The sequence below is a fragment of the Sparus aurata genome, chromosome 7, assembly GCF_900880675.1.
Source record: "Sparus aurata chromosome 7, fSpaAur1.1, whole genome shotgun sequence".
Lineage (NCBI taxonomy): Eukaryota > Metazoa > Chordata > Actinopteri > Spariformes > Sparidae > Sparus > Sparus aurata.
In genome coordinates this window covers 31,748,741-31,771,620 of record NC_044193.1, presented here as the reverse complement: position 1 = coordinate 31,771,620, position 22,880 = coordinate 31,748,741, and the positions used below count along the sequence as shown (strand labels likewise).

The window sequence follows — 22,880 nt, the reverse complement described above, 5'->3', positions numbered from 1 at the left end:
CAAACGGTCGTGTGAACACTTAACCATTGTAGAGCTGCTACTGTATATCAGTATCTTACTAAAGTGACCAACTGCCCCTTCACAGAGCTGCATATGTCAATATGGCTAGATATATTATGATTTTCATCTTTTTTTACCACCAACTGTAGTTGAGAGCCATCCCGACCACTTCACGGCCAACAGTCTGCTCTTTCTTCCTCAGCAGTGTGTCAGGATGTTTATCTTCAGCAGCAGTCAGCACCACTTACAATATTATTATGTATCTGAAAGATGCACTGTGGATACTTGGGGAAGACATTTGAATCAGAAAGAAATATCTTCATTGACAGATTGTTTTATACCTAACCAAACTAAATGAGCAAACTCTCTGTTTCATGACTATACAGTGAATAGACTGACCTTACAGGGATAGTTCAGGTGTTTTGATGTGAGGTTGTATGAGGTAGACATGAGGCAGCACGGACAGGGAAGAACAGCACTGTACACCTAAAGCACCAACAATGTTCAAAATATAGCAGACACTTATGCACTAACAGATATTTTCTTTTCGGTGGCTTACATACGTCTTTGTGTCAGCTCTGTTCAGCAGTACAATGCTCTGCTTCCCTGTCAGTGTTACACACTGCTGCTCCACACAGGGTAGGGCTGACGGTCATCTACTGCAGGCAACACACTGACAGGGAAGAGTACCTGAGACAGGCCACATTAGAACATCTGAACTATCCCTCTGAGCCTAAAGCATTATTCAGTTATAGAAACAATAAATATTTCTGAATTTGTATTATTACCTCATTCATATTGCAAGTATGGAGTTTTAGTTTCTTCACCAAAATCACATAGTGCCCCCTTTGCACATGTTTAGTTGAAATATAGACTATCAGGCGTTAAGGATCGGCTGAGTGTCTGAGATAAGTCCTGAGCAAACTGACTCTAGGTTTGATGTTCTCATCTTTTTAGGCCAACAATCTTGTTTAATTTGTTTAAATTGATGTTAACAATTTGTTCATCTATTTGGACTTTTTGATTAAATTCACTTAAAACAAAACATAGACAATATTTAATATTTATAATAAATGATTACTACCTTTATCAACATTACTGATTTCTGTGAATGCAAACAAGTTTTGACTGAGCCAGTGAAAATGGAATGCTGTAACAAAAAACAAAACTACCTGTTTGGAACATTACACAGGTAAACAGCTTGTTAACAGGTGATGGTATCATGATTGGATATGAAAGGATCACCCTGAAAGCGCCTCGTCATTCATAAGCACAGATGAGGCCAGGTGGAAGGAGAGATTTGTCCCATCATGTTGAGGCTCATGACACAGCATCCATCCACTGATCCACTAACTGGTTCTTATTTATGACAGATCAGTTCAGTTTCAGTCAGTCTAGTGTTCAGAGTCAACCATGTAATTGTAATGAAGATCAGTATATATGCTACTTACAGTCTTTAACTTGCTCCGAGCATTTATTCCAGGGCTCTCTGTATGGTTAGACGAAGAACAATCCTTAGGTCATTATGCAAAGTACAACATAGTGAAACTAGTACTCTGCTTTAATCCATCCTAAGGGAGCTGCAGTAGGCGTGAACCAGCTCCAACAGCAGATCTTAGCCAGAAGCTTCACACTGTCCTGTACGTAGTTATATGGTGTATGGACTCATTTAATGTCTGTCCTTGCAAATGCAATGTCCCTGCATCCTCCATCTGGACCATATGTCACTGTTTCATCCTGTGGAGAAAAATACATCAAATTTAACAGACACATGTTGTAGCCTCCATTCATAAAGTCATCATAGAGTGTAGCTCAGTCCATGAACATTTCAATGCACTGCCTTCTTACCTGCTAGGGTTGAGGGTGTTCTCTTCTTCTTCCATTGGTAAATTGTCTGTTTTTGTGAAAATATTGCTGATTAGTGACATTATTTCATTATTTAGCAGAAAACGTACAACTGTACAGTGCACACAGTGGAACAGAGTGATAACAGTTAAGTAGGTATTAATCATACCTCCTTTCTATTCTATGTGTTTCTTTTATTTTCTGTAATAAAACATTAACAAAACATCATAATTAACAACATCGTGATGTGACAGACTTTATTATTATGAATCAAAAACATGTCCAAATCATACCGTTGTTTAGACATCCTTTCTTCTTTTTGTGAAGGAGCTTTACAGCAGCTGCTACAATCATTACTATAAAAAGCACTACAACAACGCCGACCACAACTGCTGTCCTGTCTGCTGTTTGTTCTCCACATTCAGCATCAGTTGAAACAGTTCCGGGTTTTATCTCTTGAAGATTTAATGTTTCACATCTGGAATGAAAAAGGGACATTTTGAAGGACACTATGAAGTTGCTGCAGTTGTAACACCTTAGGTCTCTGCTGTGAAGCTTTACTCACTTAGTGTGTGACAGACAGGATGTAAATGTTCCATTTGAATATTTTCCTTCACTGCAGCCCAAGCACTCAGTGTCTCTCTGTGCTGTTCCTGTACAAATGCAAATGATCTATGTTGAAACTAGCATAGATAAAGTGTTGGGGCTCGTTACTCGAAAAAGTAATATATTACACATTACACATTACTCTCAAAAATAGTAATGCCTTACATTACATGGTTACTCCCTGAAGAAAGTAATTAGTTACATTACTCTTTCCATTTTTGCTTCTTGCTCTATAAAATTGCCTGAAGACCCCCTGCTGCGTAAAGCCACTTTTGACGGTTGGAGATACAAATATTACTTTGAATTTGTTGAATGTAAGAAAAATAACTTGACTGTAAGGTGCACACTTTGCCCGTGTTAAAAAATTCTTTCCACCGCTGCTAACACTACCTTAAACTTCACGAAGCACCTACAGAGACAGCACGCACACACAAAGCTTGTTGCTAAGGAACCGTGGAGCAACATGAATGAGACACCAAGCAAGCAGCCAAAACTTTCTTTTCAACAGAACCAGAAGGTACTGACAACATCGAAATCTGAGATAAATATGCTTGTTGCCTCGTACATAGTAGGGCAAGTCATCTGACTTCAGGCAAGTCGCATGCAGCAGCATGTTCCGCTTGTGTTGTTGACGCTGCCATTGTTATCCAATCTCCACTTGCGGGTGGCGAATAACCAATCGGTGATGGTGAAAGATACCTTGTGCGAAACCCCAACCAATCACTGTTCCATTGTTGACGGCCCCCCAGAAGCTTAGAAATACACATTTGGTTTACATTTCTATCACATTTAGATCCTAAGATACACACACACATTTACAATTTTGTGCATGAAAATGACATATTACAGGGGTCAATGACCTCTAGCTGACCTCAGAGGTCAAATTGAGAATGCCTCCGCATCTTAAATTAAAGCTTGGGCCATCAAGAACAAACCCTGAAAGTTTCATACTTCTTTCACAAAGTGGAAGATTATTGAGCTTAACAGCTCCACTAAATGTTTAAAATGAATCGAAATCAGTACATTCCAACAGACCTGCTGGATTTTTTTCTCAGTGGATTAAAAAAAACTATTTCTGAAGCTAACACCTTTGTATTGTTCCCAAAAAATCTTCAGCAAGTTTGAATGTTTCAGATCAAAATAATCTTGTGTCACAGTAGCAATGTTACACTAATTATCCTGACAGAAAGAGCAGGAATCTTTACACCTCTGCCCACCAGTTCAGAGCACCTCCTCTGGTGCTTTACAGAGGGTTGGCAACATGTTATGTGATATATGATATTGCCATATTTGTGACATGTGATGTATGTCGTCATTTTCAGCCCAAACTGTAGGTTTAATGATAAATTGTAAATTGTGACGTTTCTGCTGTGTTTCTTCCATGCACTGTGCACTGTGCTAGTGTCTTTGTTTTCTAACTTGTAGCTAACTGCCATTTTGGGTGATATCAAGCTGTCATTTTCTTCAGTCTATGACTGAATAAACTGAATTAAAATTAGTCTCATAACGTTAGAGAAATAGTTGTTCATAAAGATGTATTAAAGCATCAAACATGCATCTTTCATAACATGAAAGAACAGACTAAATTGCAAAGCAGCTAGAGCCTAATGCAGAGGGTTCTACACAGACGTTACTGTAAAGACACATTGTGATTTGCTCTCAGATTCAGAGACACATGGTATGGTGTTTTACTGCGGACAACGCCCAACCCTATCAGAGAGCATCTTTAAACAGAGACTAGGGTTACCAAAGCCTGATTTGTAAATCTCCTGATTTCCTGGAACACATTTGTACAAACAGCTACAGAGACCGAGGAGACGTTAGCATCTCCTGGATCTCAGCGGCTGTCTAGTTGCTCATCTTGACGTCCAGATGAAGTGATGGACTGACTGCTGTGATCAGCTGTTTCCTGTTTTTAAAACTCCCCGGCTGTGGGTCGCACAACAGTGCAGGTCATCGACACCTCCGCCCACCTCACGCAGGGGCCGGCACAATGATGCCTCGGATTTAGATAGCAGGCGAGGCGGAAATAAGTGTATCCTCCGAGGCAGCAAATCAGCGGACCAATTTGCCGCCCTCTGTCTAAAACCACGGACCTAGCCGTCAAAAGGACGGTCAAATAAAAACGGCTACTCTCTCTCTCTCTCTGTCTCCCTCTCTCTCTGTCTCTGTCTCTCTCTCTGAAAAACAGTCAGATTAAAAAAAGCCCATTTCTGAGTACTTCGATAGGAAATAAAATGATTGTAGAATAGATTAAATAAAAAAATAAATAAAATTAAATAAAAATAAAGCTTAATATGTCCCATATAAAGTCAGCCCAAGAAACCAACCTTTGTGAAGGATATACTGTCCTGGTTTACAGTGTGTGTGTTCCTGTGCTGCCATACAGCCGTTCTCTGTAGAATCCAGACAGAAGAATCCCTCCAATGGTTCACAAACTGTGTCTGACGTTGTTGTACATGGCAGATTTATTTTCAAATTAGAACCTGCAACACACACAGAGGTTACTTGCAGAGAGTGTAGGGGCTGTTTTGATTGGTAGTTTGTTAGTTATGGTTATTATTTCTGCTAATAACAAGTAGTACTTTTTGTTTGATTATTCTAGATGTTGCTTTAATTTGATTAGAGCCTGAAAGCATTTTCTTTTGTCTTGTGATTTCCTTCTTTAGCATATTTAGTTGTTTAGTTAGTATTTTGTTTTTTGGGGGGTCATTTGGGTAATGCTGTGGGCACCCGAGGTTTCATAGGCAGAATGATAGGTGAAGGAGCATGATGCACCTGTGTCTGCCTATGAGGCATGCAGGATCCCTTTGTTCTTTGTTTCTTGAAACAAATCGGTGTGTTCAGCTACGCTGGAAGCTTTTGGAGCCGTGCGGACCTTGTCTGATTCGATTCAACATGCGAAGTCTGAGGAGGTTGGCTGTCAGCCGTCTGAGCCATTGGATTCTCTGATTGGCAGTGTGCTAGCGAGGGGCTGAATACTGTGTGCGCATTGGTTTTCTACGCACTCTGTTCCATCATGTCTTGTTTTCATGTTTTGGAGTACTGGCATGAGACTAGCTGTTATTATGTCCGTTCAGAACGAATTCATCTGAGTTCGTTTGGTAATGCCTCACTGCATATTTAGTATGCAGCTGTTTTTGTCTGAAACAGTTAAGTTTAGTTTTGATCGAAAGTAAAGAAAGTCATGTGCATAAACCTCTAGTCCAGCGTCCTTAACAATAGAGCCACCGGCTTATTGCATCTCGCGCAAGCGCAGAACGTACATGCTACTGTGGAGTTGGCGGTACGTCGAAGCTGTGTGTTCAATGCAACTTTTCTGCCAAACAGGTCAGACGAGAGGCAACAGAGTGGTCGGATAAAGGCAATTGGCTGTTGGTTTGAGTCTGGGCAGTGTGTGGGGGCCTTAAGGCTGAGCCCTGCCACCCCATACACGAACCCATTTTAGTCACTTGTATCTGCGATCGCCATAATGAACTTTTTATGAATTTTGATTAAATTGGGGCAGGAGAAAGGAGAGATGGCAGTTACCTTTGACCTTTTTACCACTGAAGTTTGGAGTGACCAAAAAAATGCCATGAAAACTCACAAGTGAATCCATCAAATGTGAGTAAAGTCAGGACATCTCAAGGTTAGAAATAGCTTTCATATTCATTTTGTACTTTAAACTATGTTTTCATCAAAGATTGCTCCATTCTCCACAATTACAGTCGTGCAGACTTTAGGCATTCTAGCTGTCTATATGTTGAGGTTGGTTGTATGAGATTTTCTTGGTAAGAATTGTTTGGAATTGCCTTCATTTCTCAGAATGAGAATAGACTTGATTACTGCCTTAAATCTAGGCTTGGTAATAATGTTCTATTAATAATTAGGAAATATCTACCTGCATCACAGTTTGTACAGGCAAAACACTGTTTTAGTCCTGTAGGCTGGTTCATGTAGGTTCCTTCAGTACAGGGCAGACAGGAAGTACTTCGGTACTCGGTGCAGTCTGTTTTAACTCGACTGCCTGTTGAAAAGAAAACAAGAGTTTATTTTAATAACATAATGTTATGTCAAGATATAATCTTGAGAGTAAAGTGTATTTTCTAAGTGAGACAAAGTGACTACAGTGTCATTCAAATTTCTAAAAATATATGAAATTCAGCTTTTTCTTGTACTGTTAGAATAAAGTGAGATCAGTGAGATGCTAGCTAGTCACCGATACATTTCACTTGGGACAGCAGCACACTAATGGTTCATTCAGGTAAGCATTGTTGGCACCTGGCAATATAACTAAAGACTCCATACTCCACCAAAGTGAAACATCTGTTCAATAGGATCTTACCAACAGGACACATAGGACAGCATTCACTCCCTGTCTGATACTCCGATCGATGACATGTAAGGTTTTGTCCTCTGAAGACAAGCATCACAAGTACCTGTGAAGAGGAACGGATGAAAAAGGATAGAAGAAAGGGTCATTTCCTTTTGGATTACCTCAGTACCAAACACATATGAACAAATATCAATAAGATTAATTTCATATTTAATCTTCATCACAAGTGTGTTTTCTGTAAAAATACACACTTGTATATTTGGCTTCACTTCAGATTAGAGCGATGTTGTGTGAGACTGAAGTGTTGTCATGATGTTATGTGAGAATGAAGTGTTGTCATGATGTTGTGTGAGAGTGAAGTGTTTTCATGATGTGTGTGAGACTGGTGAAGTGTTGTCATGATGTGTGTGAGACTGGTGACGTGTCTTCATGATGATGATATTATTCCTATAACCTTTAGTGAAGTCACTGTGTTTTTTGTATCCTGATTATGTAATCCTATTGTGTTCATGTATTCCATTACTCCTGATGCCTGTTTGACAGTCGCTGGAGTCTTGCGAGTAAGGTCATTGTGTGGCCTGGCACATGTTGAATCTTAGCAACATTCCTGTGATATGGCCTTTGTCGGTTAAGGTGGAGGTACACCAGTGTATATTTCCCATACACTGAAAGTACAGTTTATTGTTGTAATTTGTAATTTCTAAGCTGATAGGAAATGTGTGTTCACAGTCACTAGTGGATATTTTCCCCCACCGACCCCCTTCATCGAACCACTAGGGCTGCAATGATTAGTTGCTGTAATCAATTACGTCGTCAATAAAAATTAGTCAACGCGAAATTTTTCGGACGAGACGTCATATTTATTATTGTTATTATTATTATAATTTTTTTTTAAAGATTTGAGCCGGAGCAAATAGCTTTAGCATCACTATTAGAATGCGCACCACAGTGTGGTGTAGAAGAAGACAGTGTTACAGTGTGATAAAACATGATGCATAGATTTCAGCTTCTTATGTTTTCAAATACCTGTTTTAAGGGTTTTTAATTTGCTTTGAGAATATGAGGTAAAATCAAAGTCGAAACAGATGCTGCCAAAATAATCATGACTAATTGACTTATCGAAAAAATAATCTATAGATTGGTTGAGAACTAAAATAATTGTTAGTTGCAGCCCTAACCAACCACTGAAAACAAACTTTCCACCGAGTTCACACCTTTGCACCAGAAGCCTGCTTTATTTCAAAAACAGCTCCATCTCGAATTTAACACCACCTACCCCCTTCCTTGTTAAGAGGATTAAGGGAGGGCAGCTGTGTATCACACAGTAGAATTGATGAAGTCTCTCTGATGAACACAAATAACTTCTCCATTTTCTTTTCTTGGCACTATAATGTTTGTAGATTCATAAGAAAGAGACAGAGAATAGAAAAAAAGGTGTACAAAAGAGAAGGAAATTATGGAGGAGAAAATAGAAGCTTAGTGTAATAATAAATTACTTTACCAGTAACAATGACAGTAATAGTGCAGGTTTTCTTTTCATTTTATATAGCTGGATCACAGTTTTTATGGGCTGAAGATGTCATCTCACTGAGTTTTGTGATGAAGTGAGATGTAAAATCAAAAAGGAGGACACCATCTGAAAACTTAAAGAAAACATAGAATTCAATGCATAAATTAAACTGCTAAGCAAACAGTTTATTCTGAGAATTTAAAGCAGCCTGAGTGATTGTTTTAAAGAAGACTGCACACTCAAACATTGAACTATACACTTAATTATTTCACTGTATTGTGATGACAAATATTACACTTGTTTCTCACCACGTTACATATAAAACTACCTCTTGAAATAATGCTGAATATTTTGAGGCCAGTGGTGACAAAGAATCAACTTTTTCAGGACCTCTGTAAAACTGGAATGGCATTAAGTAGAACAGATGCATCCACTAAGGCCCAACAGTCCCTGTAAATCAATCTAATCTATCTAGTCTAATGCAATATCAAACTCAATGGCCCTCTATCACTTTAACCACCCATGGTTGCTTTATCATAATCTAAGCTCTAGGATCTAGGAAATCTAGGATCTGAATCAAATTGTACTCACTCATATAACAGCCACCTAAACATGCCTGGCTTTTTTTTATTAGGTTCATGCGATGTCGCCTGAGAAATGATCCAAAATGTTGCCTTTGCAACACTAAAGTCAGTGAGGAAAAAATCCTGGATCTGTCCCTTTACCTGGTTCCTATGGAGCCGGTTCTACCTCTGCTCCGCTACCCTGCCTCTCTGCTCTACCTAATGAGCCCAGAGACACTGCAGCTCAAGACAGCCAAAGTGGTTGGTATGTTTACCAGCAGGGCAACTACAGCTCACAATCCACTGCATCAGCTTTGCTGTTGCACAACCCAATCGCACTAGACAACCTAGCTAGGCATTTCTTGTCTCTTTTGTTGTATGATTAAACAGAAAATTAACTGTGGCCCATGGCTCTCATCTTCTGGTTGTACAGTGGAGCTACTCAAGCACTATGGCTGTCAATCTTTTCAAATATGAAGTCTGACTGAATTTGAAATGACACACAATTCCTTTAAATGAATATCAATCCTGTCAGCATTGCCGAATGAGCCCAGAGATATGAACCAAAGGGATCCCAAACCAGACATCCTTCTCAGAAGAAGCAGTTAAGTAAATAATAGATGGAATGTGTGTTTGAACCTATATGTCAATTCATGAAAGTAGGCTACACTTAGTGAGAGTTAAGTTATTAAATATTCTGCACACAAAATAATTTCCTGCATAAGCATTTTTCCTATCGTAATGTTGTTGTTCAAGCAACAGGACACCATGGATGTGTTAAGTGGTTCTGGTGATGCTACACTGTGGCAGAGGGAAGTTATTGAATATTTTTGTACTATCTCTTTTTTGTTGCACTTTGTAGATGGTCCCAGTGTCGCACTCATCTGAAGGTGGGCTGCACATAGACTCAAATGTCTGTTGAAGGACAGCTTGTGTTGATGAAATTAGGTTGAGGGTTTTTGTCTACATTACTACGGAATCGAAGAATTGTTTGTGTTTTACTTATCCATTAATGATCTGGAAAGTTGGAATTTGTAAATATAATTCAAACTAACCAAAGTCAGATAAGAAACAATAACATTACCATTAGCCAACACTTGCCAGCCGATGAAAAAAGAGTATTTTCTGCCTCCATGGTATAAAATTATCTCACTTACATTGTTGATCAAACAGTTTTCTCTGATCTTTCTGCTGAGCTGGAACTTTTCTTGAGTTCTGCGCTGGACTTTTTACAAACAACCAGCACAGCTGCTGCTGCTGCTGTTGTCAGTCCCAGTCCACAGTAGAGGCCGATTCTCCTCCGACCTGCTGTGTTTGGTCCCTCAGATTCTTGCCAATTCCTTACTGCTGTAAACAGAGCAAACAGATCTGTTTCATACATGTGAAGAAAAACACTAAGAAAACAAACAAAATATCCACAACATATTAAGTTTGACATTTTCCCCAGATATTATGGGAAAGTGTGGAAGGATTGTGGTTGTCCAAAACACTTCCTCTCAGGTTCTTATTTATCCCAAAAAGCTGCTGTATTCAACCTGTTAAGAAAGTTCTACTGAGTTCTATTTAATCAACTTACCAGTGACACTAAGCCGGCATTTGTCAAAGCTCCCATAATTTGTCAACACTTCACACAGGTACAGGCCCAAGACATTAGTCTTCAGTCTGGACAGAAGAAGTCTGATTCGTCCTTCTCTGGGGAAGTCTTTGTCACACTGGACTCGTCCTGCAACTGATCCTGAGAGTCTGGGACCTCAACACCTTTGTGTATATGATACAAAACTGAGTCTCTGTGATCAGTTCTCAGTAGATGAAAAGGGAGTTAGGGGAACTGTCAGCTTTGGTTGTGAACATCCACTCCAGTGTGATGTTGTTGTTCTCCTCTGCCTGATAGGAGGTCTGTGTCACATTCACAGCAAATGACAGAGAGGGAAAGTGACAATTCTACCTGTGAGCCTTTAAACTCCATCTACACATAATTCTATAGGAGAGTTTAGTGATTGCCTCAGAGCTGTAGAGGCTCATCAAGATAAATGGATCAGGGGAATTTAGACTAGCCTAACTGATTCTTTGAATAGCAATGTGTTTGTATTCATTACAAAACTGTAAGGCTTGAAAACAAAGAGTTTATAGATACTGGAGTATAAAAAGGTAATGATACTAATAACAACTAGAACTGCAAGCAGTTACGAATGGGGGCCAAGCCCCCGCACGACTCGGACCCCGCGCCGCAGTGCCCACGGAAGTTGGCCCCAAAGGATGACGGGCTCGAGGCAAAGTGAGGACACAGGCCAACATCTGAGCTGTGGTATTCGCTGTAATGGTAAGTGCACTGGAAGTGCAAAAGGCTGAATGTGTGCCGATTTGGATTTGTTGAACTAAATCACGCCCACATTGACCAGTCATGACCACCTTCAAGATATGGCCTCAGGAGATATGAACTTTCCCATACTTTTAGCACCCCCTAGTGGCCAAAATTCACCAAATTCCGATCATCCCTTCCCAGTGTCATGGTTACCAAGTACAGTGATGTTGATCGGTTTTCAATGTAGTGAGTCCCCGGGACCCACAGGTGGTGAGTTGAGTGGGTCCCTGGGAAATTCAATGGGTCCCGACTCCCCAGTTAAAAAAATGTATTTCTTTCTTATATTATTCTATTTCCTAATTTTTATTGCATGTTAAACTCCTTTGATGGTGGTATGATATGGTTATAATAAACGGATATATTCATGTATGTTCAAAATGTATCTGAAATTAAACAAATAAAATTCCAAATCTGAAAGGTTTACTGCAAAACAACTGTCAGTGGGATGACACATGACAGTCAAATCAAACAGCATTTTTGTAGCAACATAAATAGCACCAAAAGAAAAAATAACCAAAATTCAAATAGTCTGCTGACCTGCAATAGGTTTTATCTTTTTCTTTGGTGGCATTTTTGCGTTCTCTTTTTCCTGCTTACTCGAGAAAAAACGGGATCTCGTTGGAAGCGCGATGTATGCGCAGACGCCGTTTGGGCATAACAAAATGGCGGCTGCCATTCAATGTATTTTTCATCACCACCACCGGATTATGTTTTATTTATTTCATTACAGCACGTCCCCTAAACGTTAAAACATAATCGACATGAATGAGCACAGCATCGAGCAGTGGAAACGTGGGTTTATTTACTATGAAGTTCGTATTTTTAATTGTTGAAATCAGAGGTGTAGCAAGCTTTTCAAAAGTGCGGGGGATGGATGTGTGGATCTGACAGTTACATGTCAGGATGTGGTTATTAAAGACAGATTAAATATTTAACTGTCATATGTCATCACAGTAACAGCGTTCCATCCATCAGCAGCTGTAAACACATAAAAACATTATAAAACACATCATGTGGTTTGGTGTCGACCTGTATACTGAACGTATCAGGAGTAATCAACGTTTATAATCATCAGAGAACGTTACAGACATTGTTTTTTGTTGCTCTCCGTTTCCAGAGAATTCACAGAGAAGCTGGAGAAGTTTGTGACATTTTCATCCCAGATTTTTGTGAGGAGGGAATTAAACGCCTGTCCCAAATAAACGCCTGGTCTGTTAAGTGGTTGAGACAAATACACGCCCGGCTATTATTTGGTATTTTACGGCAGATCCCGCCTCATCAGCACGAGCTGAACAATAAATCTAACACAGCAAGAGAGGCGGGACTTAAGGCAGAACAGCCAATCATCAGCTGGTCAGTCCCAAAGCCGGTGGCATGTTTGAAGCAGCAACAGGAGAGGGAGGAGAGAGGAGGCAGCTGCAACGAGCGCAGACTAGAGCAGCTGGAGAAAGTGACTCCAGCCGCAGTAAAGCGTTTGTGCAAAACTGCAGAAAAAGTGTGGCTGTTGAACCCTCTCACCGGGAAAAGTGTGGGTGTTAAAACACACACATCCCCCACGGGTGCGACGCCCCTGGTTGAAATGAAATCAGCGGTGACAGGCTAAATTAGCATGTCGCGATACTTTGTACAGGGTATCACGTAAATTTGGTGTTAATAGCATTTAGTTTGACCAAGATGTCAAACATTTTGCATTTTTATAGCTAGCTACAGAAATTTGTTCGTTAATAATCTGCGCATTTTTTGACCGAGCAAAATTCTTTTGATAACTTTAGATCAGGTCCAGCTGAAGAGTGTACGTGCCAAGTTTCACGCAGATCGGACAAAATCCCAAGGAGTAGTTCGAAAAAGTAGGTTTTGCATATGTGGTGATTTAGCGAACAAATTGTGCAGCAGAAGTGGGTGTGTCCTATGTCAGAAAACCCAGCTCTATCCAGGGAAGATATAGATATAAGGTTTGCAAATGTGTTATTTATAATGTGGAAGTTACAGGCAAAAACGCAATCGCATCCATTATAGCGCCACCTAGTGGAGGACATGTGCAATTTTTGGTATGGAAGAACTGTGTCCTATTCTATATGTACCATATAAATTTCAAAGCTCTCAGCATAATAGTATGGCTGAAATTAATGTTTGTTGTTTATCTTGTATCCAGTTATGACCACCTTCAAGATATGGCCTCAGGATTGGCACTACATCATACCCACCAAATTTCGTAAAAATCTGTGTAGCCGTTCAAGAGATATAAACTTCTGATATTTTTAGCACCCCCTAGTGGCTAAAATTCGTAAAATTCGGGTCATCCCTTCCCAGTCTCATGGCAAGCAAGGATCTCAAAATTGTTGTTAATCGCATTTAGTTTGACCGAGATATCAAACATCAAGCACATTTTTATAGCTAGCTACAGAAATGTGTTAGTTAATAATTAACGCATTTTTTGACCAAGCAAAAATCTTTTGATAACTTTAGATCAGGTCCAGCTGAAGAGTGTACGTGCCAAGTTTCATGCAGATCGGACAAAATCCCAAAGAGGAGTTTGAAAAAGTAGGTTTTCCAGTTTTTGCAATTTAGTGAAAAAAACTTTCCAGGCGAAAGTGGGCGTGGCCAATCGCAAAGTGATTCAGCTCCATTCAGGGAATCTGGGGATACAAGGTTTTTGAATGTGCGACATACGGTGTGGGAGTTATAGGCAAAAACGTGTTGGCCTAGGTTATAGCGCCCCCTGCAGGCGGATATATGTAGTTTTTTGTGTCTGAGATATTCGCAGGAATCTGGACCAACCCTCCAAATTGCACCGCCCTCCCTTGCACGGTTTAGCCTGCAGCACCACTTTTAGCCCGAGAAACATAAAAATAAAAATCTTACAATTACAATAGGGTTCCTAGCACCGATGGTCCTAGGAAACGAGTCTGCTTGCATGCGCGTTCCCTCGGCCCCTCGGGCTTGGCCCCCTAAATACAGTCTAACTAATATTGAATATAAAAAGATTACTCTGAAGTTTCTACTTGTTACTATAACTGATTCACAGTTGGAAGTCTGAAGTCTGAAAGTATATTTTGTCTTTTTTTAGTGAATCCATAATGGCATGGTTCTTGCAGTATCGGACCACAGGGCTGTCCTATTTAATATCTCACTCCCTGCACCCCCTCAGCATCTACATGCATCTCGTACTATAACCTACAGGAATCTGTAACTGCCGAAAATCTCCCTAATTTTCGGCAGTTGACGTCAATTTACAGGCTGTGAACGTGGCGTTTGTCTGTGCCGAAAATTGTCAGAAACGAACCATGACGTCAGCGGAGCTCCCGGAGGTGCGAACGCCTCTAATTTGCATATGAATAGCAGCGAAACCACGCCTGGCCAGAGAATGTGTGGGCAGGCTTGAATATCCTCACTCAGTATTGGATGAAACCACTACTCATAAACAAGCAAAATCACTCGTGATTGGTCACCCTGGGTCATTATAAATGTAAACCCCGGTGGGAAAATATATATATATATATATATATATATATATATATATATATATATATATATATATATATATATGTATATATATCTATATATATATATATCTATATATATATATATCTATATTTATATGATTTATTCATTCATTTATATTTATGATATCATCAATGACATGAATGAATGTACTGAGGAAAGGAACATTTGCCAGGAAGGAGTTGTTTATTCAAAGAGTTTTATTAGCACAAACACACAGCATGTACAGAGCATAATTTGCACACACAACAAACGGGAAGCTCACAAGAGGCCCAAATCCTACAGCACCGAAGTGTCTGTTTTTGCAGACGTCTGTGGTGCGCTGCCCTGTCCTTCGGAATCGCCTCTCATGTGACAGCAGTGTGACGCAGAGCTCGGTGAGCTCCCGGCTGCGAAAGGACGGAGGTCGCAAAATTCATCCAGACACCCGCCATCTTGTGCCGTCTTCCTCCTCAGACATCAGGTCCATTGCGGCGCACTTCGAAAAGTCCACCTCATCCTCAGCTAGCACTCTGTCTCGCTTCCAGCAGCTGTAAAAACAATCAATAAAGACGATCAGTACTGCGCGATGCACTGCGTATGGACACAACACATATTGTTTATTAGAATAATAGTCACATTGACCAAAAACGGATCTAATCTAATAAATCTTACCCTCTTTGTCCTCGATCGACTCCGAGCTGAACTCCTCACAGCCTCCGCCTGCGATGCAAGATCTGGTTGTTTGTTGTCCTGCGTACTGTCTCGTAATGTCTTACAGGCAGCTGGAAAACAATTAAAAAGACTGGTATGAATAAAGAAACGTAAGTCACAGTAAAATTAAACGAGGGAGAAAACAGTAACAGTTACTTACACACAATGGCGTCATTATCGGCATCGTGTAAATCTGGACTTGCAGACGTGGCTCCGAGCTAAAAGGAGGTCGCGGCCTTGTTATGAGGCGAGTTTAGTCTGTGAAAACAAAATGCCCGCAGCGATAAACCTCCGTGTCCCTCTGCGGCAGCGAAGCTCCGTCCGTCGGCAACATTCTTCGTGGCGACCCGGCAAAGCTTCTCCCGTCCGCGCAGACGTCCTCTCGACAATGGCCGGGCCGCTAGCCTAGCTCCTGCTAGCTAGCTTAGCCGAACTTGCTTCGTGTCCAATAAAACACAAACACTTCGACTGCGATGGAGAGTCCAACTCACACACTCACAGCACGTCGTACAGTTCAGTCTGTTAGTGATAAAACACGACACTGACGACGACACACACAGTCCACTGTCAGCGGCTCGACGCCATTAACTCTCCGCTCCTTCTTTGTCGTCACTCACGCTCCGGTCAACCCGGAAGTGTAAAAACTCTTACAGGTCATGAACTCTCACACACAATAAGAATTACTTTTCAACTGCTTTTAAAAGATTCAGAACCCATGAAATTATAGAAATGCTTTTTTTATATATATATTTTAATATCTTGGTTATCTCAAAATATTTCATGCAAATTTTAACTTCTTAACAACTGGCGTTTTATCTTTAACTTGTTCCCAGGAGAGAGAGAGAGAGAAAATAATAAATAACCTTTTTTACATAACATTGGCCATTGCTAATGACATACACAGTAATTAATCTAGCATACTTTCATTAAATAAATCCATTCAAGCTAAAATATAAGGGTCTATAATTAGGCAATACTGAGCCTCATCTATTTATACCAGAGATTTTCTTAAAATGAAGTTAACACCTCTTAGAAAAAGGTCACCTGGGGTAGAACTCCCCCTGCTACCCTGATTTGCATTCGTATAGCTCACAGCATTTTCAATTACATGTTAAAGCCTCCCCTAGAATCAGGGGGAGGGGGGTCATGGGGGGACAACTGCCAAGCAAGGCCCACGTCAATTTCCGACAATTCACGGCAGTTTTCAGTGTTGCCTGCAAATTGCCGCAAACCTGAAATTCCACGTCAATCTACAGTGCCGCATACTGACGAAAATCCCACTGTTCATGCAGTGAATGGTGCTTAAAATATACAATCACACAAAGAATAAAAAGATAAATATATAAATTACACAAAAAATATACAAGTCAAACAAAAATCACACAAGAATAAAGAACTTAAAAAAAAACATGGATAAATAAAGACAAGAAAGATGAGAAAAGATAGGAAAACTGTACAGAAGAAGGGAGTGCATTAATGTAATGCATATACATAGGGTGTGTATAAGAATCAGTGTCAGTGGGGGATTCGGGCCTTGTTAATGAGGCACTACGTGCCTTCTGGACCCCGTGCCCACTTCCCTGACGAAATCATGTCTACCTGTGCTCTGTCCCCTGCTGACAAAAATCATTAACACATCTCTTCAGTCTGGTTCAGTTCCCTCATGTCTAAAAACTGCTGCTGTGACCCCAATACTGAAAAAACCTGGAACTGACCAGGAGGACTTTAACAACTACAGACCAATCTCCAATCTCCCTTTTCTCGCCAAACTCCTTGAATGCACCGTTGTTAGTCAGCTGCAGGTCCATATGTCACACTACAACCTATGGGAAGAGTTTCAATCTGGTTTTAGGGAAAAACACAGTACAGAAACTGCAATAACCAAGGTCATCAATGACCTGCTTTTAACTATGGACTCTGGTCACCTGAACATACTCATCCTCCTGGATCTCACTGCTGCCTTTGACACTGAAACACTGCTTGGCACCACTGGCACCTTACTTTCATGGTTCAAGTCCTCCCTCACAGCCAGACAACAGTTTGTGTCAATACGCAGCTTTAAGTCTCCCAAATCTCCCCTTTCTCATGGTGTTCCACAGGGCTCAGTTCTTGGCCCATTACTTTTCATCATTCTTCCGCTTGGTCACATTATCCGCCGGCATGGCCTCAACTTTCACTGATATGCTGATAAGACACAACTATACATTCACACAAAACCATCAAGACACTCTACCACCATCCAACCTGATTGACTGCCTTCATGATATAAACAACTGGATGAATTACAACTACCTTAAACTCAACCAGGACAAATCTGAGGCCATCCTCATTGCTTCTCCAGCCACCTCCCATCTGAGCTTCTCCATCTCTGGTTTCATCACATCCACTGTTGCTGAAGTTAGAAATTTAGGTATCATCTCAGACTACACCCTCTGCTTTGACTCACATATCAAAAACATCACAAAAACAGCCTTCTTCCATCTTAAAGTCCGTGTAAAGCAGAAATAAATTTTTGTTATGAGTTCGTCACACCACAGAAACATGTGTCATTGACCACTGAGCCAAATTTGAAAGATAAAAAAAATTGCCAAGTAATAAAATTAGGTCTCAAAATCATGGAAAAACAAGCACTTCTCTCTGCTGTGAAACACTGGGGGTGTCAGTTAGAGGCGCTGGAACCACGCCCACGCAGGGAGGGGAGCCGCCTCCGTGTACTGTACAAGGACGCAACCTACAGTAACAATGGAAGCTAACAGCATCATCGGACAGACCCAGCTGGACCTGTTTGAGCCATCAGAGCCAGAAACTGACACTGAGTCAGACACTGATAGTGCTCAGCCTCGTTCCTCACAGTCTATGTTTTACATTACACACAAACGTAAAACCCCAGTCTACATGTAATTCCTTGTCATAGCTATATTGGTGCACATAAAATATTACCTGAAGATTATCACTGTGCTGTCAGATGGCGCTTCCGTGTACTGCACAAGGACGCAGCCTACAGCGTGACGGTACACATCATGTTAATGACGTCGGTGTTTCTCCAGGTGTTGCCCTTGTCTATCTAAACCCGTGGACAGTTTATAATCATATGGATGCTGTTATAATGTGTAGTGATTAAGATCCTGACCCACCAAACATCCTGGAAAGTGACGGAGTTAAGTTTTTCGCGCTAAATTACCTAATTATACATAATCACCATCAGTAAACAGGATGCTGTCTGACTCTGTCAGTCGCGGGGACAGAAGCTGTTTTCTGGGGGAAAGCTCCCTGAGTTCTCGGTCAGGAGGGCTGGCGCTTGTGGTGATTTATTTTCGTCACAAACACTCGGTGAGTTAAAGTCTTTGCCGGTGACAGACGTTGTTTTATGAGCAGAAATGTGACGAAGAGTCGGGAGGACAGGCGGAGGACAGACAAGAGGACAGACGCTTCTCCACATACAGCTGTGGTATTTGTTTTCCTCATATAAGTTGCCAAAGACAGTTACAGTTACTACGTTACTTTTGTTCAGTCCTGTAACGTTGCTTTGTGGGACATTTCTCTGTATTTAGTTGAGTGAAGGAACTGTGTAGTTATCAGACTGTCAGACCGACATGCCCTCGCTCCACGCCTCCGGATTATCCGTTCACACTGGGACGGCTCACCAATAATGCGGCCCATATACTACCGCCACATACCGCCGGTGGGACCCGCTGTCAGTGGGACGGAGAGGGTCGGCTGTGGCGGCCACATTATGCCCAGTGACCAGCATCAACGGACTCTGCAGAAATCCAGACATTACCTGGTGATAGTTGCTGAAACTATCAGGGGTAAAGTGGACACTGCATAGACGGGTGTTGGTGGTGATGTTTAACTCCCCACAGTAACGTTAGCTCCTCTTGACAAAATCAATCCACCGTTTCCTTACGTTGTCCTCCTTAGGAAACTTAAATAAGCTAACAGCACCGTCACCCTGCACACTGTGGCATCTAGGAAAGATGCACAAGCGATTTGGAGGAGACATGACTGGTTAGCTGACTGGTTGGCTGGTTAGCTAGCTGCAAACTATTGTAAGCAATGCTAAACGTATTTATACCACTTCCGCAGCAGGGCCGGGTTTATGCAAATCATATGCATGATTTGCATGATTTCTGACTTGCCCATTAAATCCTGAACACAGAAATGTTGAAAAACATTTTTTGAGCCTAGCTCCAAAATTAAACTCTAAATGGTCGAATGGGTTTTACATGTTTTAAGTAAACACATTTATGACCTGTTTAATGTGTTTAGAAGAAAATGGCTGATTTTGCTATACACGGACTTTAAGGACATCTCCAAACTCTGCCCCTCTCTCTCTCACTCTGTCACAGAAACACTCATTCATGCCTTCGTTACATCCAGACTGGATTACTCCAATAGCAGTCTCCACGGTTTGCCCAACCAAAGACTAAAAAAACTTCAGTATTTCCAAAATTCAGCTGCCTGATTCCTAACTCACACCCGGTCCTGGGAACACATCACCCCCACCAGGGACGTGCACATGATTATAGAGGTGCAGGGGCTCAAAGTCAGAAAAGGGCAGTACGTGAGAATATATATATATGAGGGCTGTCAAAGTTAACGCGTTAATAACTCGGTAACACAACATCCTCCTTTTTTAATGCGCGATTAATGCTCGGCATTAAAAAAAAAAGAAACGCGCATTGTTTGATTTACGGCCGTCGGTGACACCTGTAGTCTTGATCCAGAGGGTAGCAGAATAATAAGAAAGGGAATCAGAAGAAGAAGAAGCAGGGTTGGCGTTTGGGAAAAACACGGTGGACTGAAAAGCAAAAGTGAAAGTAAATGGAGAAAGGACTTATGAACGGCAAATTCACTTTCAACTTACTGCCAGATGGTTCGGTCGATAGGACAAAAGTTATCTGCACGTACTGTCGACATGAAATGTGTTACCATTGAAGTTTGTCGAGTCTCAAATATCATTTGCAAGCCAAACACACGGCAGATGCAGAGCCCCCCCTCCTCGCCAAAAGCAGACATCACCATGTTTTCCCATTTAGTGTGAGGGGATATTTTTTGAGCCTTTTATTTTCCTGCATGAATTGAAGTGTTTAATAAACATTTTCATAAAGCAAGCATATTTGCCCTCTCTTATAATGTTAAAAGTATTAAGAACATGGAAAAAATACATTAAGGTACATCTAGAACAGAAAGAAATGTGCCCAAAAAATTGCGATTAAATTGCGATTAATCGCGAGTTAACTATGGACAAAATGCGATTAATTGCGATTAAAAAATCGTTTGACAGCCTTAATATATATACATATATATATATATATATATATATATATATATATATATATATATATATATATATATATATGTGTGTATATATATATATATATATATATGTGTGTGTATATATATATATATATATATATATATATATATATATATATATATATATATATCTCTATATATACATATATACCTATATATACATATACATATACATATATATATACATATATATGTATACATATACATATATGTGTGTATATATATATATGTGTGTGTGTATATATATACATATATATATCAGGGTTCGTACACATTTTTCAAGGTCAAATTCAAGCACTTTTCAAGCACTTTTAAGGGTAATTTATAAAATTTTCCAGCACCTTATCGCTGGGGTAAAATACATATCTACAGGAATATACTCGTGATTATTTTTTTCACTTTTTATCACAATTATGTACATTGTATTATGCTGTCAACATCTAAAATGATGTTTCATAATAGCAAAAACTTTAGAAATTAAAGGAGAACACAAAGTTTTATCCAAAAAAAGGGAAGCCACTTGGTGTTCTTCAGGTACACTTGCACCAAGACAAAGAGAGACCTGAGCCTGTAATTTTCTTTTTTGACATTATAAGCTGTTCGCTTATTTATCAAAGTTTATTAATATTGAACGTGTCATCAGTCCAAATTGCATCAAATTCACCTTCTCCTCAGCCATCCTTCTCTATTGCTACCAGGCTGCATGTGTGATGATACACACACACACTGATTTTATTTCTCCTTGTAATAAGCAAATTTTCCAGTCTGATCCCAATGTTGCCAAGACACAGAGTTATAATGTCAGGCACTTTCAAGCACTTAAACTAAAATCCAAGCACTTTTCAGACCTTGAAAACACAACATTGAAATTCAAGCACTTTCCAGGATTTCAAGCACCCGTACGAACCCTGATATATACACACATATATGTATGTATATATATATGTATATATATTATATATTATCTTATTATCTTATATTATATATTAGAGCTGCACGATATATCTTTTGAGCATCGTTATCGCGATATACGTGTGCCCAATAGTCATATCGCAGGGCTTACAATGTAGGAGGCAAATGAACTCATCTAATTTCAAGGGTACTTTGCAGACTCTGCATGCGCATAATCCACCAATCACATTAGTTCTTATTCTATGTGCCGAAGCAGACCACACCCCTGCACATGGAGTGAGTCGCTGGTAACAACATTGAAAAATTAGCAACGAACAAGAGAAAATCGCCGAAAACGAAGACTTGGTGCCAAACAGAAAAGCAACGTCAACTATCTGAAATTATTTTGGCAACAAGAAGGATGACATTGACTAAATGTATTGTGTGTCGACAGTGCCTATCATCTGTTGCCACAACCAGGGGTTACACAACTAATTTGTTTGACTATCTAAGTCGGTACCACACAGCTCAGTACGACAAAAAGAGGTAAGATCAGTGCAGGTTAATTGTCCACAAGATAGCAGTAGTGCAGCATAACAAAGTGCTATTCAGGTCATCTGATGAAAATTTCTGTATTTTTTCATATCGCAATATACCACAGGGTTAAACAAAAACACAATATCATTTTTTTCCAATATCGTGCAGCCCTAATCTATATCCCCATTTCTAAAACACTAAGAAGGCTCGACACAACATGAAACTTTGGTCGTAGAATAACCAGGGTCTCTACACATGAACTTGAGCATTGAGAACATTGTTTGTATCAGTGTTGTGCATTAACGCGTTCAATGAACGATCGTTCATGAACTCGTTCATATTTTGGGCGAACGTGAACTGAACGCATGTATTTCTGCCTGATGAACGTTATTGGGAACGCGTTCATTCTGGCGTTTGTGAACGGCGCGTTCTCACAGTTTAACTTCGTTCAAGACAGTGCCAGATTTCCATCGAGCCTTCCAGGCGAAAACCAGCTAAAACACACCGTGAATAGGCCTTAATATGTAGCGAAAAAAGCCCAGTCTGGCTTTTGTGTATAAAAAGGACGCTGGACGAGAGGTTTGTGCAACTCACTTTACTTTCGATCAAAACGAAACTTAACTATTTCAGACAGAAACAGCTGCATACCAAACATGCAGTGAGGCATTTCCAAACGAACACAGATTAATTCGACCTGAATGGACATAACACTGGCAACACCAGCCTCCACAGAGT

General features: G+C 40.3%; 1 protein-coding gene across 1 annotated transcript; it reads right to left on the bottom strand.

Annotated features, from left to right (window-relative positions):
* Positions 1-935: 935 nt before the first annotated feature.
* LOC115585209 (tumor necrosis factor receptor superfamily member 14-like) lies at positions 936-8,064 on the bottom strand. Its single transcript, XM_030423426.1, has 8 exons — positions 8,046-8,064; positions 6,779-6,872; positions 6,335-6,460; positions 4,782-4,937; positions 2,411-2,498; positions 2,139-2,323; positions 1,849-1,894; positions 936-1,737 (listed from the first exon to the last, which is right to left on the bottom strand). Exons 2-8 carry the CDS (start codon positions 6,861-6,863, stop codon positions 1,725-1,727), a joined length of 699 nt encoding a protein of 232 aa, XP_030279286.1. The 5' UTR covers positions 6,864-6,872; positions 8,046-8,064; the 3' UTR covers positions 936-1,724.
* Positions 8,065-22,880: the final 14,816 nt, after the last annotated feature.